At 36.7% G+C, this 20,199-nt stretch overlaps 2 protein-coding genes across 2 annotated transcripts in view; one reads left to right on the top strand and one right to left on the bottom strand.

Moving 5' to 3' along the window:
* The window catches only part of LOC139116674 (short transient receptor potential channel 5-like), a 37,002-nt gene that overhangs the window by 13,598 nt on the left and 3,205 nt on the right, over positions 1–20,199 (top strand). Inside the window, exons 2-6 of the mRNA XM_070679260.1 lie at positions 1,059–1,240; positions 15,626–16,389; positions 18,096–18,339; positions 19,409–19,549; positions 19,951–19,998. Of these exons, the coding sequence (XP_070535361.1) occupies positions 1,059–1,240; positions 15,626–16,389; positions 18,096–18,339; positions 19,409–19,549; positions 19,951–19,998 (1,379 nt within the window). The remainder of the gene's footprint in view (positions 1–1,058; positions 1,241–15,625; positions 16,390–18,095; positions 18,340–19,408; positions 19,550–19,950; positions 19,999–20,199) is intronic.
* LOC139118004 (uncharacterized) lies at positions 5,822–11,889 on the bottom strand. The gene is made up of 4 exons (XM_070681329.1): positions 10,052–11,889; positions 9,586–9,846; positions 9,118–9,212; positions 5,822–8,987 (listed from the first exon to the last, which is right to left on the bottom strand). Exons 2-4 carry the CDS (start codon positions 9,617–9,619, stop codon positions 6,540–6,542), a joined length of 2,577 nt encoding a protein of 858 aa, XP_070537430.1. The 5' UTR covers positions 9,620–9,846; positions 10,052–11,889; the 3' UTR covers positions 5,822–6,539.

The following is a 20,199-nucleotide window of genomic DNA, read 5'->3' on the forward strand; positions in this document are numbered from 1 at the left end:
TAATAAAAAATACAAGAATAAATTTATTTCCGTGTCGAGATTTTTTTTGCAATTGTCCCACAATATCTATTGCTATTATCTCAAACGGTACATTTATAATGGGTATAGAAACAAGGAGCACTTTCTCAAATTGCCTCCGTCTTGCAGCTTTTAGACAGTGACCACACATCCAGCAGTATTCTGCAACATCTTTGGAAATACCGGGCCAGTCATAATATTGTAGCAACAATTGTTTAGTCTTTTCTATACCAAGGTATCCCGACTGAAGTATGTCATGTGACTCTCTTAGCAATGCATTGCGAAATTAAGCAGGTACTCCTATTTTTCTAACATCATGCACCTTGGGTGAAGAAATCCTCTTACGATACATCAACTTTTCAAGCCAGAGAAATCCAGTTTGATTTTCAGTAACTGAGTTCTTAACATTGCTTTAATCGCACAGCGCAGGCGTATTTGCTGAGAACACTGATCATTGACGATCTGGCCTCTCCATTTCCCTGGCGCACTCCTTCATCTGAACTAGGTGTACCACTCTTAATCTATCTTCATCATGAAATCACTACGGTTGATTGTAGTACGTCGGGGGGGGGGGGGTGCAATGTATATGTTAGTTTGCTGGTAACCAAACTTTACCTCCCTGCTTATTATACCTGCCAGTGATTTGGGCCATTGTATATGTGCCAAATCACGTATGTGAATAGTTGTAGGGGCGTTTACCATTATGGGCTCACTAGTCCTGCTTTCTATCCTGATGATGACTATATATTTTTAATAGCTCCGTTTGCCATACTTATATTGCAACTGGGAGGTTATACGGTGTAAAAATGTCTTTCTGTGTGTGTGTGTGTCTGTTATATGTATGTATGTATGTATGTATGTATGTATGTATGTATGTATGTATGTATGTATGTATGTATGTATGTATGTATGTATGTATGTATGTATGTATGTATGTATGTATGGTTTACTTATTTCTAAACTTCTTTTTCTTTCTTCTTTTTTTCTTCTTTTCTTTCGTTCTTCATTTATTTATAATTAATTTATTTTTGTGTAAACAGATAATGAAGAGAGAACGAAGATCCAGCATTACTCTGCCTTGTCCAGTCCAGCATACATATCTTTGTCCTATTTAAGAGATAAGTGCAATGGGAAAAACAAGAAGAATTGTTTGGAAGTGGCATTTGAATTGGAACATAAATTGTCTATCATTGTCAATGAAGAAGCTTCACAAACATTGAAGGTGCTGTACATAATCTTCATCAAATTTAATGCATAATAATTTTTTAGTTTCGTTACTGTAACATCATTGTACATCCTTTATAAACATTTAAAAGATATGATTAGGTGCAAAGTTAAAACAATCGTAAGTATGAAGGTAACCCATCGAGATCGAAAGGAAATTCCCGCGGATTCTCTAATGTAAGTTAGGTTAGTGGACCGCCCTTGCTAAAAAAGTAAAAAAAACGTGTTTTTTTACTGTATCCATTATCTCTTGCTGCTGTTTTATCCCTCTTTTGAGGTAGTTTGTAATTTTACTTGCTATGACAGTCTCGCCACCTATCCCACTTGTGGATGCATTGACTTTGAGTAATAAAGTAACAAAGTTATAAATTACATTTACGAAATAATTTTCACTTCTTCATTCAAATGGCAAATTATCTCGCAATACAAAGAACTGCTGACTCCAAATTCTTTTACATTATTGCTCCTGCATTATTGCTCCTGCAAAATTATATTGATTGACCAGATTTTCATGCCAACCTAGGGTCTTTGTGGCACATTGTAAAATGTCAACCGAGAAAAAGACTTGCTGAAATGGGTCATACCACTTTTAGCTCACGTGTTCACACACCTGAGCTAATGTAGCGATGTCTGTCTTTCTATGCGTGTGTGTGTGTCTTTCTGTCTACCTGTCTGTCTGTCTGTTTACACCACAACTCAAAAATGCCTGGACGGATTCAAGTTAGATTCAGTAGACAGGTGCCATATACTAATGGTAAGAAGTGATTAGATTTTGTTTAGTATGGCTTGCATATCAATGAAGTTGTGAAATATAGTTTATTTAATAGTTTCCTATGGAGACAGTAATGACAGAGTCAACATGAATCAAGAAATACTGCACAAAATTTCATTAAACGTTTCACAGATGACAATCTCAACACAGTACAATGATACTGTGAGTGTCATGGCAAATATCTGCTCATTTTCATTTTAATGTAATTTAATTTTGTAATTAGTGGTATAACTCCGAAATTCCTACACCAAATTTGATGATACCTGCTGCAGATATTGATCTGATAGATATCTAATCGTACTGAAAATCATTGGGCAGTGTCAAATTAATAAACAGTTCCGTTTTGTTATAAGTCCTATTACTCCGAAATAACTGCACCGAATTTGATTAAAAGTGCTGTAGATACTGTTCCGACAGATATCTGACTGTGTTGAGAAGCATTCAGTTGTGTGAAGAAAATTGAGGGTTCATTTGCATATTAAATGAACATTTTTATTAGTGATATAACACTGAATTATTGCACGAAATTATGTGAAATCTGCTACAGATATTGATATAATATTTTTTCTAATATCTAATTGTCGCGTAAAGCACTGAGCAGTGTCAAGTTAACTATTAGCTCATTTGCATATTGAATGAAGAGTTTAAATTGGTCATATAACTCAGAAATAACTGCACCAAATTTGACGAAATTTGATGAAATTTGCTGCAGATACTGATCCGAAGATATCTAACTGTGTTGTAAAGCATTTAGTGTGAAGTTAATTAAGGCTTCTTTTGCATATTGGTAATTTAACTCTGAAATTATGGCACGACTAGACTGGAGTGCTAGCCTCAACGACATCCCATTCGTTTTTTGAAATAGCTACTAAAGCTCAAGCGACTCGAAATTTTGTTGGACATGCCTTCCATGTTTCCATGTCTGTACGCAAGCGTCAGCGTGAAGTGAAGGAAAAAAGTTCGGCTGATGGCATAGAATATTGGTAATTCGGATCTTGTATCCGTCGTCGATTCTGACCAGTTCATTTGATAAATGTGCATGCATGTATGTATATCCACAGCAAAGACTTTAGAACAACTGCCCGGGTCAAGCTGATTTTGGGGCTATTAAAGTAATGTCATAGGTAATGTAGATCACAAACAAAGAAATCAGAAACTACTCATTTGATCATTGTCATACTTGGTTTTTAGATACCTTGAGCAACGCATGTTTTTCCGTATTAACTTGATGCCAAATTGGCCGTTTTCCAATTTTTAATGAATTTTTCCTCTATTGCTGGTATTTTTTTTTCAAAATAGGATTCATCGAAATTATGGTGCAATTTGCATAATATTTTTATTTTGGGGGCATTTTTTCCATAAATCTTCTTTGAAATCGTAAAATTATGTTATATTATTAAAATTATCTTTAAATTATGTTCCCAGGTCATTATGAGGTGAAGCATTTTATTTTTACCCGTATATAAGATTGATTTTAGGTAGAATTTTCTTAGTAACCATTCTTAAGAAATTGTATCTTCTATGGGAAGTGAAAAACAAAAATTTGATTCAAATTGAAGAAAACTTGACTTGCTGTGCATCATCTACATGCATGGCACAAAATTATATCAGCAAGTCAGTAGTTTTAAGTATAGTGCCTTCTATCATCGTATGCCTTTCTTGATTCCTCATACTTTCACGTAAGTCAGCGAGAACAATGAAACAACAATGGCGGCGTCTTTCCAATCGATCTGTCGAAAAGATAAGTATCGCCGCATAGACTTATAGAAATGACGTATTCAGACATTTTTTGACCAAAAACTACAGGGAAACATGTTATCTGATTGAATTATGAATCCGCTTTGCATTTCGTTGCATTGGCAGGTTTTATTTTGCAGTTGCGTCCCTGAGGAATCAATAATACTTGTAATTTCAATAAGTCAGGCAGGTTGTCCTGCTTCATGACGCGTCAAATCAGCTTAGCGGGCATACTGGATGCAATGTTATATGTGAACTAGTACTGAGTATTTCTGTTAAGTGGGAGCACAGTGTCAATGAACAATTTTATTATTATTATTATTATTATTATTATTATTATTATTATTATTATTATTATTATTACAAGTTTAGGGGCTATAAGTATTATATAGAAATCTAATAACAGTTCATTGAAGCTGTGTTGGAATTCTGAAAAAGATGTGTTGTTTATTTTAATTTTGTCAATGGGGTGACTTCCAATTGTTGTACGTGCAGCGCAGAATTAAGCTTATGCATCATACTGTTCGGAGAGAGGGGATATCATTAACCCAAGAGGTAATGCTTGTCGGAAAAGTGACATTAAGCAGTTTAAGCGATACCAGCAGGCCTAGACTTTTTACTTTTGTGCGAACTTTATAGATACACGTTCAATCAGTTCAATTTAATTTTGTTTTTAGTTTTCTTCCATCAAAACTCACGACTATGAAAAAGATTTCCAACATAAATTAACAATCTCTCTCTCTCTCTCTCTCTCTCTCTCTCTCTCTCTCTCTCTCTCTGAAATTTCTTTTCTGCGACCACCGAACCTCGTAAGCGTCATATTGGCATTGAAGAATAAACATTTTTTTACATCTCGCATGTTTCGCCCTGCCAGTGACGGTAGTCTGGCAGAGACCTGCGATTTGCGTTCTTCACTGTTGGAACACGCGCAATTCACGCGCACGCCCTTCAGAGAGCATGCGCAATTGAGTCTATGTGCGCGTGTCAGTTATGCTCGTGCTATCGTGTCGTTGAACAGTTGAATGTTGACAGAAACTGGAATTACTGCAGAGAACACTTTTCAGGATATCACATGTGAGTGTCTAAGGTACCAAGTAGGACGTTTAGGAAATCCGTCGCCTGTGGCCATTTTGTGGAGTATAAAGCTTATAAGCTTACGTAACTGCAGCGTATTTCTACTGTACATATTGCCGGAGCATATGCGATGGAATTTGTGTTTCACATCGTTCAATCATTCAGATGGAAATGCCACCCTTCTCCAAACTTTGAAAAAATAGTCTGTGGGCCGAGCCTTATAAAAGGCTCTAGAAGTTGATTTTTTTTAACCACATGTTTGTGTAAATTGATATTATGTGAAAAGACCGTTTACAACATGCTTGTATGGAAATCACAATTTTCAATTGCAAGATTTGATAGAGTTTTGACCAAAAAGCTCGTTTTTTCATAATTTTCAGCAAAAATTAAGATATGTATGTTGTTACTCTGTTCATGATAGTTATCATTGTGAAAAAAACATAATTACAAGAAACAATCAAAACGACCATCATTTCATCGAAAAAACACAAAAAAAGCACTTTTTTACCAAAAACATACGTTTTCATGTTTTTAGGGGAAAAAAGAGGCGATGTGTTTGTTGGTTTATTTTCTGTTCAAAACAATGAAACTATTACCTTTTCATTTCCAATTTTCTGATATCAGATGCACATGTATTTCTTGAAAATGTCTAACTTTTATTTTTTTAACCAAAACTGCAATATTTCAAACTTTTCTCACTAAAATAGAAGATATGTCAGAAGGGCATTTCCCATGATTTTGTTGAAACAGTTACTGATCCTACATGAGAAGGTGAGATGTGTTGTGGTGTTCCTTCTTGAAAAACAATGGTTGGTGTTAATATCATATGGCAAATTACCTCCTGTAAATTAATTTTTACCAAATATGGAGAAATCGCTAGGGTCTATACATATCGTAATCTTGGCCATGATGTACTCAACTCTTTGAGAGGATATGGTAAAAATTGCCTGGATCATGGAAGTTTCACAATTTATGAGGGAGAAATGACCACACTCGTTTGTCTTCACTCTGGTTTTTTATTCTTTGTGTTTTTTGTCAGATGAAACAATCAGTGGAAATACATTTCAATTTGAAATCTCCCTTCATTTGAAAGACACAAGTGTCCCTAATTCTCTGTTGTAATCAGTGAGTACTTGTATTGTCCACATTGTGATCACTATGATTGAATGTTTGATTTTGTTGATGTCTTCCATACAGTTAGTTTATTCAATGTCACTTTCTATGTCTGAGGAGCTATCATTCTCTTCATCTGCAAGTTCACTTTCATCAATGTTTGTTGTGTTTGTACAGGAAACACACTGACACAGCTCTGTACAATGCAATTCCACTTCTCTACACGAACATCTTGACGCGCATCCAGACTTCTTGCATTTACAGCTTACAAACTTGATGATAGAATCTGGTGCAGGGGGAAGTGTCATCCACTGGATTGATAACTCTGAGTCTTGCACTATCCATCCATGTCCATGTGGGCTTGGTGCATCCATTTTGGCTTGCAAACATCGCCTGTAGATTGCTGTTTGGTAGTTTGCACGCTGTGTATGCAATTTCAGACTATCTTTGTTTGGAGGGAGGGCACCATCACTTTGTAGGCCAAGACGAAAGCAGTTGTATCTTGCTTCATTCACATTACTGCATCGACTTTGTCCATACAAATTACAGACAAAGGACTCTATTTGTGTCATCAGGGTATCAGACAATGTCCATGACATTCCTAAGTCATGGAATGTGCCAGTGTAGGTATCACTTTCAGCAGCATTTTAATCATCTTCTTCTTGCCTTTGCCTTTGAAAGCACTCACGCTATCACAGCCAGAGAACACATGAAGGCCGAGGAGAGCCAGGGCAGTCTTGTCTCCCAAAGACTCTGATATCTTGTTTACATGGAGGATTTTACCATTTTTGCTGGTTTGATGTAGGAACAGCTGGCCCTGTAATTGATGAGCACAACTCACAGCTAACATCAAGACATCTGTATCAGGACTGCAAATGACAATTTTGTCTACCTTCCCAATGTATGATGCATGTTGAGCATGAAGTAGTAGTCTTGTGTCAGCCTCTTCATGGTCACACTGTAATTCAGGTACCTCGGTTACGTCCATAACACCGTCTGCAGATTGCAACCTGTAGCATAACTCACCATTGGTAACATACATGGTGATACCCTGCAGGCATTCTGATTCATATTCTTTCCATGATTCAAACAGAAAGAGTAGGAGAGATTCCTTATTCTTACCAGAGGCAAGATACTTTTTGAACTGCCTTGGCATATGTAGAGTTGGTCTTGTGATCCTGATCTCAGTAAGGGTACCTGTCGTTGCCCTACGTTTTCTCTCTGCATCTTTTATGGACTGTTCTCTGTACTGATCGATGACAAAGTCAATTCTTGTGGCATCATACTTAGCGGCGATTGCTCTCAACTGGTAAAATATGCTGGATGCAAATTCTCCAAATGTAGCCGGTATTTTACTTTGTATTTGTATCATTGCCATAGCATCAACAATAATTGCAGTCTTGCCTTTGAAACTGAGGTCAACAATAGCTTCTGGAAACGTTGCCTCCAGATGATGAGCAAGGACAGCTTTATTTGTCTTTGTCATTGTCTCATCGAAGTTGGCCAACATTGCTGGAACAGGGCCTAGTGGGTATGTGAGGGCATCATGAAGATCAAGTTGTCGTACCTGTGCAATCAACAGCATTCTCTGGAGAAGATTTCTATTTTCTTTCAGCGACAAGCAGTTCATGGTTACTTTTGACTTTGGTTTCTTGGATATATCTGCAAACGTCTTCCCTCGTACCACGGACATTTTGTCAAACAAATCTTTGACCCCTTGTGTCAGACGCTCACTCTCAAACTGTAGGTAGGCCTCTTCACCTCTTGAATATGCATTGGTAAGATCTGATGTGATCTCTTCACTAGCTAGGGCACCAGCTGTAAGATGAACCAGTTCACTATCTTTATCACTGGTGAACGGTGACCCAACTGACAGCAAGGTTGACATCACTTCTTGCACATCAGATTCATCTCTCTTCATCCTGGCTTGTGTCAGGTCTTTATTTTCTGACTGCTTGTCTGTCTTACCAGCTTGGATAAAGCAACCTGTTGCAATAGCTGAACGTGCGGGATGACTGAGAATCCATCGGTTGAGTGCACCCTTGTTCTGCGTGAAACCAACCAGACCACCTTTTGTCTTGGATTCGCGATTGAAAGTCTGTTCGATGACTTGATCACATGCTGTCATTGAGAATGGATGGTCACATGATCGCTGTACAGCAAATTCACCTTCACAAAATTTCTCATATACATCAGGATGTGCTTGTGGCAGAGCTAACATTTCCTGCAGATAGACTGGAAGATAACGTGAATAATTGACTTTCCCATAGGCAAAGTACCATGGTAACATCTGTCGTACAGCAGCTAGATGTAAATGCCAGTCCCCCTCACGTGTACCTCTGATGAATAGGAGTAGTAGCTGTACCATGTTCAAATACGAACTCCAGAAAGCATAATTGACGTTGCTTTCACAGCACTTCTCTATGTGATCTGTGTATTTCTGTTGTAACCGCTTCATTTCTTCTGTATTAACTGCATCAATGAACGAATGGGGATAGCTGTCACGAAGATCAAGAAGGCTGGCGATGACTGGTAAATGTTCCTCTTCAGTCAAGCTGTCAAGGAACTCATTAAAGCGGAGACGGTGCATGGCCTCTGCAACCAGTTTATGGCAGCGAACACTTCGGTTGTAATGATGTCCGCTCATTACACCATTGACTGAACCTTGGGCTAAAATACCAGACTCTATCATGATATCCTCCAAGCCAGCATCTCTGAAGCGCTTTCCTATTGCAGAAAGAAATGACATTGCTGTGTGAAATTCTCCAAGACGCAGTATTAGGCGTTGTGTGTACTCTTCATTCTGCCATCGGATTTCCTGTGCTTTTGAATAAATTGCCAGATCCATATTAAGTACCATACTTTGAAGCCGGAGTTTATTGGCGATGTCAACACTGGTACTCAGTACTGTGTTTATTGTGGACTTCTCTGTTGGACTGGCATCTATCACTGGTAGGTAGCCAATTTTGCTCACAGGCCGTGTGATATTGCCTGAGATTTGCTGATTAAATCCAGTCCATGCCGGCAAAGTCACATTACCTTCCTCGACCTAATGATGCAAACATGAAAAAAATAAAAGTGCAACTGTTACATGAAGAAACAAAATATATCTGTCAATAAAAATAAAAATCATGCAATATACTGGTATTATAAGTAATTGAAGATATGTCAGTACATACCTGCACAGTTTTGCACATCCAAAATGCCAAGTCTTTAGTAAGTGGGATATCGATCACTCTATCCTTGTTTTGAAACATGCAATCAGCATCTGAACCTACAGGTAGCATGAAAAACAAGTTATTGTACTGAACTGGATATTCTTATAATAAAAATAATAATAATAACAGTATTTACATGTTTATAGTACAATTAGAAATTACAATTGAATTAGCAATACAACAACTTTCATAAAATGAAATTAAAATTAAAATGAAATTAAAATATTAACAAAAATAATTTGGTTATATTGGGATTAAATAGACTATGTATGAAAAGTAATTGGTTTGATTGTTTACATATTGTTTAACCTTAGAGAATGTAACAATGATTGAAAGTCTGGATGAAAGGGAAGGGCAAGCAAGGGATTGTGCAATTCGTGTGACAATATGGGAACATTTCATGAATGAGTGTGCACTTAAAGTACTTACAACCGTAATATGAGACCATTACATCATGATACATGGTGACTGTGATGATTATTGTATTTCACAATGTACAACCTGACGGTGCAGGGCCATGGCGAGGTCGACCATGGTACTCAATAATGTTGCTTGGTGGAGCGGTAAGTGTCCTTTGCTTTGACTTTGTAATGGCAACTGCAGTTGAAAGGTTGACAGCAGTACTATCAGCTTCATCTCCAGTGTTCCTTTGAATTATGATTCCATTGGTGTTGTGAGTTGTACCTTTTCCTACAATATTATCATAATTGAAATAAACCTTGTGAGAAGATAAAATGTGTAATTATCTCCTTGTATTAAAACAGCGAAAAGTAAAATGACAGCAAAATGTTTCACACAAAGGCTTTAAAAAAATTAGTTTTCATGGCGTCTCGGTGTAAATCATAAGCTGTAACATGGAAAGCTAATCACAGTATGTGTATTTGAGTCTACTTACCACTTAGAGTTTCTTCACCAAAATCATTATTGTCCCAAACTAAGGTGGTAAACACTTCTTGACAAAATCCTGGTGGCAAACCATCACTATGAAGTTGTTGAAGAGCCAGCGCTGTGTCATGCTCTAAAACCGATGAATGTGAAACACAGTGGCCCAAACCATTCAGCAATCCTATCAAAGATGAAGACCCTGTCAAATGACGCACTGCCATACCGAGAGACAAGTGTTTTGGGGTGACTTTCCGTCCTCGAGATGACAAGAAGATTAAGTCCTGGCAGACTGATAGCAATCTGTTTTCTACAGCTGATGGGACATCCACACGTTCACTTGTAAGAAAGTCCTGTGATGTGCCAGTACACCAAGCTAGGAAATTGAACAGCTTTATTGGCACAATACGTCTACTTTGCTCTATTGTAAGGTCTTCTTCCCTTGGAGGCCAGTTATTAACGCCTTCAGTTTCTTCAAGAATGCTGTGAATATTCATTGCAGTGTGAACCATCTCAAGCCTTTCATCTTGGCTGTTGTTATAGCTTGTTGTCATCGACTGCGATTCCATTTCATTTCCACTCTCTTCACTTTCAGAATCTGTATTGGTAATATTCAAGACATGACAGTCTGCAGCAGAATCTCCTCGGTTAGCCATCAGTATTTCGCATTGGCGATACTTTGGTCGAATAAACACAAGTTCGTCACCAAACCTTGTTTGCAGTCTTTTTTTCAGTGACGAATTTTTATATGTCGATGCATCAATGTCTTCTTCGTCACTGATCATTTTAATAAAGATATTTCTCATCACATCCATTGTAATGCACTCCCTGCCTTCAATGATTCTCTTCTGTACAACTTCATCACAAAATTTCTTAAAGGATGGGGCATACATGATACCACTGTCTTCCTCTGCTTTTTTCTGATACGTGTAAGTTACACATCTTGTATAACTTAGGTAACATGATTGGTGATACTTAACTTCTATACTGACTAAGTCTTGATCTCGCAGTTGAATCAACAGTTTCTCGTCTTTCCTATGTTCCGCAGCTTTAATCAATGTATGCCCATCAGTTTCACATGAAGTAAGTCTTTCATTTGTCTTCTTTTTTGTTATCGGGTCCCGTCTTTGTTTTCGACGCCTGCACAAGATGCATATCGGTGGTAATACATGTATACTTCGGCGTTTTGCTGCCGAAATGGCGGTGGAAGTAGGATTGGACCGCAGGTGTCGCTTTTTAGGAGAAACTTGGTATTGACCATCATTATCAACTTCCGTCGGATCACTTGATTCGCTTGTTAAAAGCGTTTTCCGCACAGTACCTTTCTCTTTGCGTTTCTGTGCCTGAGCAAGCCGGTGTTTATCTGTAAAACGCTGATAGCATACACGGTGGAAGCCCGCCTGATCTCGGCATTCAGCGCTTACCTGCAGAGCTACTTCCTGCTCCAAACCATCAGAATCCTTCCATAATTCAGTACATTGAAGCAATTTAGCCCATGATTTATCTGTGAAGGAATAAATAGGCTCCTTTCTTTTCGTCTTGGCGACGTGGCATACGCACTGCATATTGTCAAGGGCGGCCATTTTGTACGCCTATGTAACGCATTATTTGATTGGACCGTGTACTTGGAATGTCGTCACATCCGCCAATGAGATCGTTTGTTATTCTCGAAAAGATAGCTGATGACCTTTCACCCCTATTTTCATTCACTTCGTTTTGGGTGACTTTTTGGTGAAATTCTGCGCTCCTCTCCGGCAAAGTAGATTGAAAAATTGTTTTTCTATATATTTTAGGCAAGTGTTTGTCATTTCAATCGTTTATAACATCCAGACTCGATTACGTTTAATTTTTGAAACGATCATCTGGTCGGCCCACAGTCCTAAAAACAGGGTGACAGACTTTGGAATGCTAACTCTTGTATACAATAACGTAATTTAATGAGAAGACATTTGTATTCGAGCACGGCTACAGTTTTGGATTCGCGAACTCTCAATATGGCGGATTCACTGAAACAGTCAGTTATATTCTCAACAATCCAGAGGGTGAGTCGAACTTTTTCCTATGTCCATGTACACAGCACTTGTGCAAAAATAAGCGAATCCACAGGCCTTTGGCGAATCAATAAATGCGTTTTTCACCAAGCTGAAAGGTGGAAAGATTAATTATTTTTGTCGCATGTCAATAGTTTGATATGACTATCGCCTTTTACAATAATACTGGCTATTCCATTGAGCATATTGTGCTACAGGTCAAAATCTTATTCCCCAGGTTGATATACATGTGTAGAGATTTTTATAGAAACTATTCCATAGCTATTTACATTTCTTTATCACTTTTTGCGGTTTTGCGGTTTCCTGTTTTTTGTTAGCCGATTAGCCGGCACACGCCAAAACGACTAGTCTTTGCGGTTTTCTATAATTGTGAGTTGGCACACGCCATAACGATTAGTCTATTGCGTTCGTATTTCTGGGCAAGTTTGGTCTCACTGTTCACCTCCTGTTGGTTAGCAACCGCAGTTTAATTGACAGCTGATTTTTTATATTTAGGGTAAATTGTTGCAATAAGTGTTTCCTACGACGTTCGCACAAGTGAGAGCCCTATACAGGAAACATTTATCTTTTAATATTTGCCCCTTGTCTTGGTCTGCTGGATTTGATAAAGTGTTTAAAGGTATACAGGCACCGTGTTCAAATTTAGCTGTTGCTACCATGGGAAGGGATCTAGCTAATCATAGAGTTTATGGGGTCACGCCAGGTCACACTAAAATAATGCACCACTACATGGTCATAATTTTACTATAGTTAAACAATCAGAAATAATTTGTCTTCATTATTCTTCCTGGAATGAGGGAAAAAAATCATTAATTGTAAATCCATAAAATAAATAAGTACCAGTGAATCATGTGTTAAATAAAAAAAACTGTGCGCTACTGTTACTGCTTGTGATAAATAATGGTACACGGGGTGTTAAGGGGAATAGGGTTCATAAAATTAATTTGAGATACTAGTAGAATTAATTTTATCACATAAAATTAATTTGAAGGCATAAACTTAATTCAGTGAATACATAATAAGTTAGTAATATACTATATAACACTTATTTGAGATGACTGCATGAAACAAAATTAAAACTGCTTGAAAAATTATTTCTGGTCTATATAAAATTAATTCTAACACACTAAAATTAACGGAAAACATAATTTTGACCAGAATGGCCCCAATATAAATTATCTTTATTATTATTCACCTGCGCCTGCAATCTATGGCGTTTTCTTCGTACAGTAAATTTCGGTATCAGAGGACGCAGAGTCCAATAACTTTGACACGGAGTACAGCAACTTTTTGGTGTTATTGGACGCTATTTGACCTTTGACCTCAAAACACCATTACGTTAATGCGGGGAAATACTTCTAAACATTCGGTGCGGTACTTCACAACGTTGGTAGTGGTGAATCAAAAGCCTGTGAATTCGGGTGAAATTATGCTGCCGACCTACAAATTTCTCACACACTGCGCTGCGCGGGTTTGAAATTTCGTTCTGTGCGCTTAGCGGACGCTCTTAACGCATTCTCAGTTTGCTCACGATCGCTCAGTGCAGTGCGGGGACGGCATCCCCATAAAAGCTTTAATTTTGATTTTTTCGAGGTAAAATTGGATTAGAAAAGTGTATAATAATGAGGTTATTCCCAAAATACCGGGATTTATGTCCAAGTATATTTTTAATAGGAATTATGGAAAAATTCTATTTCAATGACAAAATAGTTACCATGGCAACTTGAAACATTTAAAAATAAGTCTGGTTTTTGTGTTCTCTGACCCGAACACCCCCACTAGATAATTTTCATATCAATCAAAGTAACTTTTCATGGGATATTAGAAAAATTGAAATTTTCAACCCCTAAAATGGTTACCATGGAAACATGGGGCAGTGAAATCGATATCATATTTGGTCTTTTCGACCAAAAATACCCTAATGGTGAAATTTTCACGGAAATTGAACCTTATTATTATTCGCGTTATTATTTCTATATAATACTTATATTAATTATTATAGAACAAACGTTAAAAGTTGTTACTTAGAAATCCATAAAATAAATAAAAACAGTGAATTATGTTTTAACATAGACCCTTTCAAGGGTCTATTGTTTTAAATAAAAAAGCTGTGGTTCCCAAATAGGTTACCATGGCAACATAAAACAAAAATGAACATTGAGTTCATGCTGTGATAAATACACTTAGGAGAGCATTTGCATAGTTACTGGGATTACTTTTAATGGAATTTTGAAAAAAAATTGAAATTTTAAAACGCAAATAGGTTACTATGGAAACACAGGGCAGTTAAAATGGATATCATATTTTGTCTTTCTAATCTAAAATAACCCTTTGGTATAATATTTCTGTTGATTAATGGATTTTTACACTGGATATTTGGTCTTTCTAACCCAAAATATCCCTTTGATATAACACATTCTGTTGATTACTGGATTTTAGGTGGAATCTTTGAAAAACTGGTAATTTTTACTCCTGAATTGTTGCCATGGAAACATCTCACATTAAAATGAGTGTGATTTTCTTTGGTGTGCTAACCAGAAAAAAAACCCTTATTATCAATTTTTTACATCAATCAATAGTTCTTTAATAGGAATTAGGGAAAAAGTAACATTTTTATTAACAAACTGGTTACCATGGCAACTCGAAACATTTAAATAAGTCTGGTTTTTGTGTGTTTCCTGACCCGAACTCCCCCACTAGATAATTTTCATAACAATCGAAGTAACTTCTCATGGGATATTAGAAAAACTGAAATTTTCAACCCCTAAAATGGTTACCATGGAAACATGGGGCAGTGAAATCGATATCATATTTGGTCTTTTTGACCCAAAATACCCTTATGGTGAAATTTTCATGGAAATTGAACCTATTATTATTCGCGTTATTATTTCTATATAATACTTATATTAGATAATTGCTTACCAACAGGAAGAGTATGAAAAACTTCAACAGCAATTGCAAGCATTCACGCTCGAACTGCTAAACTGCTGTCGTGATGAAAAAGAAGTACCATTACTGCTGCGAGGCCACAACAACACTGAGGAAAAGCAAAAGCGTAGATTGAATTTTTTATTGAATTTTACTTATGACTACAATTCAGAGTTGACTATTGCAAAATTGGCCATTGAAACAAAACAGAAAGAGGTAAGTCCCTTGTAATAGTGTGCTTATCAATAATATTTGACATAGTAATGCATTAGGAACCGAAGATTTCCACACTTGAAAATCGGGAATCAGACCATGGTATATGTTTGACGGATCTATCTAGTCCAGTGTAAAAAATAATTACGTTGCTATGTACATAATTCTAACATTGCTCGCAAGACGTTTATAAACAAAGCAATTTATTGCACTTAAATTGACAGCCGTCTTTCCCCAATAACGAGAACACAAGGGTTTTGCGTAAAGTGTTATATATATTCTAAGAATGCAATGCACGTGTAAGATTTAATCCATTTCACCCCAATGATGCTAACCTATTCATACCTTAATCAATACAAAATTTTGTCTCAATAACGATAAATGTTTTCTTACAGTTCATTACACACAACAAATGTCAGGCCTTTCTCAACGACGAATGGTTAAGTGGGCAACCAGCGTGGACGAATAGGAAGGGGAGAGGATGGGCATTCCTTTATGCAATGTTTTCATTTTTTGCTTATGGCATTTTACCCATAATTATCCCAATTCACCTGTTTCTTTCTGTAAAACACACCACCAAGAAGTGCTTGTACCACAGTCCTATATCGTCTTTTTTGAGTTACTATTTCACCTATTTCTTCTTTCTTGCTTTCATGTTCATCTATGAGGTGGAGGTGGATGTGACTGTGGAGGGTTCTGCTGTTACTCTGATTTCAGATGACAATTACTTGCCAATACTTTGCCTGTCGATAATCTTCTTTGCTACTCTGTCTATGATAGAATTGAGTCAGCTGCTATCTCAAGGCTATACTCGTTATTTACAGAATCACTGGAATAAATTGGATCTGTATATTCTTCTGTCATTTTTCCTAAGTACAATTTTCGTAAACCCTTTGATAATAGGACAGCTATACGGTTCTCCGCACATATATGTTTTGTGTAGTAAACTCACAACCATCACTTTTGTATGTGCAATACTGCGTTTTGCTGAGCCGATTTACCTCACCCGCTATTTAGGTCCTATGTTGATTGTGGTTACGAAAGTGGTAAACAGCGTTATTCGGTTTCTTTTGATTTTTTGGCTCGTTGTTGTTGCATATGCCCTTGCACTCTACCATTTGTACGCAGACGTTGGTACATCACATGAGGGATTATCAGAGTAAGTATGACCTTTCTTGACCCAAAACGTACTTCCTACACATTTGTCGATCGCGCATTGTTCAAATACGTCTATCACTTGCAGGGTTGTGCCAAACGCATTTGAATATTAGTTGTAGGAACTACAATATTCAAGCAAGGTGATAATTTTATTTTTACAGGACATCTACAGCTATTGATATGAAACTTTATGAATTTCTTACAAACAGTTAGTTGACAATTCAACCATCCGTTGAACGCATGATACTTTAACAATTTTGCCAAAAGTACACAGTTCACGCCCACCTTCCTCAAAAATACAACAATACATTATTTGCGTCTTAATGGTCCATTTGCGTTTGATTTCTCTTGTGATCATATAATCTTTCATGAATATGGCGAACCACTATGATGTACTTAAAAAATTGTAAATCCTATGCATATTTTAAAATAAGTAATATTGGAGACCGATGGTCGTATTTACATTGTTTCCTTATAGGATACAACTTGTCAACCTTATTCGATCAATAAGTCCAATTCTCATGCATCGCACTTTGAGGGAACGGACACAATTAACCGCACGGGCACAAGGGAACATAGGGGCACAAAAGCAACATTGTGTTCAAGGGCCTTTTAAAATTCCAGAGTACCACGAGGGGGCCCTTACTCAATATGAGTCTGATAAATCACTCTTAACGGGCCTGAAAAACCCATTTCATAAACCAGTTTTCCGAGGTATTCCAACAAAACAGGTGTGTGTCTATGACTGATCATCATAAACAGTTTGTGTTTGTGAACACTTTGATGCCGACTGTCTAAGTGTTGGAATCAGAATGAAAGCAACAGTTGACCATTAAGGGAGACTTAAAAGGCAGACAGTGGGCAGGAAAAAAGAAGTTCAGGCAAATTAATCAATTAAACCATTGATCCTCGAGAAAGTTTATCGACGATGATTAAACAGATATATTTAGGTATATATTTAGGTTTATATTGAATGGTTAACATGCTTACTTGTTGTTTGCCAGGTATACTCATATATACGATACATCGCTATCTTTTGATGAAATTTAATATCATATTTGTTGAATACCTAAGCACTTCTAATCACCTAATTCTATTGAATTAAACTTAGGTCAATTATCAAACGTATACGTATACAAATGCACTATTAAGGGAGACAAATTGTTCATAGTCTGTGCCATAGTCTAAAATGTATATTGAAAATGACACTTCAATTTCATTCCAAACTCTAATTTTTGTATACAAATGCCCTTCTAATCACCATCAGCTTGTCAAGTATTCTTATTCATACCTTGAGCCATGGACAACCATGTATAGTGAAATTGTGCGTTTTGGTGAAAATCCAAAATCAAAGTTCTTTTACACAAATAAACTTCTAAGCGACATATTCTAGTGAAGCACATTTATATCAATTGTCAAACATACATAAATGTAAATATATATCTAGTTTTGAACGGGGAAAAGGTTGTTCATAGTTTGCGTCCAAGGCTTATTTTATATCAGAGTGTATAGTCCTACTAGATTCTGAAAATTATTTCTAATGTTGAGGGAAGGGGGACTGCAAAGTAAATAAATTAATAAAATCTTTCCTCTTCCACCCCTTTCTGTTAACTGTGCTCGTTTCCTTATATTTAATACTCAGCGGAAAATGGAGATGCCAAATCAATGTGTTCAAACGTAATCCCTCATACTCTTTCTTCCATAAAGGCTTTTGACATCATTATGGGTATTATTAATAACCATATTCGGTGGAGACGGTTCTGAACTCCTGTACACGGATGACTGGATGTCCATGAATGTCACCGGTATCCAAAGCAGCTACACAAGCTTTACGTCACCCTATTACAGTTTTGTTGCCTATACTTTATACTCGTTGTTCGGGATCTTAGTGCTCATTATATTGCTGAACCTATGCATTGCAATGATGTCATACGATTACGAAAAAGTTCGGGTACGTTATCAGAACAATTTCAATTTAGCTCGTATATTCTATCACGTGAGCTCCTGTCGCACCGATGTCTGTGTGCCTGTCTCTGTGTCTGTCTGTCTCTCTGTTCGCATGATTGATTGTTGATTATAAAAGCGTTCATGAAGATTTAAATTCGTGGCAGTGATGTCAGAGAAAAGTGTAAATTTACAGACCACTGCAACATATACTGAAAGACGGGATCATTTTCAGGTCATACATGGTTGATTCAGCTAATTAGCAGCAAAATCCACTTTTCCCCTCAACCTTGCTTTAGAGATTTAGGTTTCCTTCGAGTGGCTTTTGCTTATCAAGATCATCAGTTTGAAAAGTATAGTTACTGGTCCTCTTTCTGTATTAGACAATTTTAGATAATTAGCATAAACAAAATCGCCGCAAAGATATAGCACTTTTCAAAGGAAGCAATACAAATAATCCCACTATGCAACTCAGACAACTAGCATGGAAGTTTAACCTACTATAATCTGTATTTCTTTCAAAGAGCATTTACAGTGATATAGGTGAGATTTTAATTTTTCAAATGTTAAAGATAATATCTCGCGCATATAGTTCTCCAGCATAACACGTCTGGGATTAGAATTGCTGGTTATCGGCACACCTACCAACATATCTTTGCTCAGTAATCGACAAGGTGCTGGATCTTTCAATAGCTGCACGCAAGATTTCTAAATAAATTTACTTCATTCTGTTCGACACTAATATTTTCACGGAAATTAACTAGATTGCAATGCCATACATTAAAGTGAATGGTTGAATTGCGACGTAACAAATTGCAAACATTGACCAAGTAGGGTTTTCCTTTCTGATTTTACCTACTGGCGCTGATCATGAAAGCCATAGCAAGTTTTTATTATGTGACATCCGAAATTCAATTTTCTGCTCAATGTTCCTTGAAAGCGATCACAAATGAAAGAATATGTGGGAGGCGTCAGTAGATCTGACCTCGATTTATAGGATAAAGCCTTGCATAGTTTCACAATGAAGGTAGTTTTTATGCTTGCACACACAAGTTCTCCTTTTCGTAATTTGGCAGGACAAGATGGAATTGGAATGGAAATTTAATAGGTCAGGCGTATGGATAGAGTACATAAATGCAAAACCTGTGAATGTGAATTTGTTGTCCCTGGTGATAGACATCGTTATTAGTACGACGATTCGCTTAGCTGGAGTAAAAGTAAGTTGAAGATTATGTTCAATATCGTTAACTTGTAAAATAAGGATCTTCTAAATCAGTCACTGCCAATATTACTTTGCATTGTTATTTTGCTTGCTGTTATGCATTAATTTTTCATCAACTGTGATAGCGAAACATTTGTCATAAATAGGTCCGCTTTACACAGGCATATCCATGGTACGCAATCAATGACACCACACCTGGCTTTATTTTGAAAATACATCAAAGAAACTGAATGTACAAAAATTCTTACAAACAGTTCTTCCCTTTGTAGTTATCATTAGTACTTTATTAGACAAGTTCCCGTTTCTTCATCTTCAAAACAGTTCTAAAATTACTGAATACAATATAATTACACAAATCAAATGTGTAATTCTCATGTCTATGTCTTTCATCTGTAGAATGGTAACAGTAAGAGAACAAAGACTACTAACAAGTTTGAACTCGAGGTGAGTTGCGATTTAGATAAATCATAAGAATGTTGACTATCCTAACTCAATGCTCCGTTATGTGAAGTTTTTTGAATTTATCCAAACGCTCTAGCATTGTTTTTAGCTCTTTCAAAGGAGATCGAAATCCAAATTATGATTTTTAACAGATAAGTTAAACGTACAGTTGTAAAATTGAATGAGCCTGACTCTAAACGTATT

This window comes from Ptychodera flava, chromosome 18 (assembly GCF_041260155.1).
Source record: "Ptychodera flava strain L36383 chromosome 18, AS_Pfla_20210202, whole genome shotgun sequence".
Taxonomy (NCBI): domain Eukaryota; kingdom Metazoa; phylum Hemichordata; class Enteropneusta; family Ptychoderidae; genus Ptychodera; species Ptychodera flava.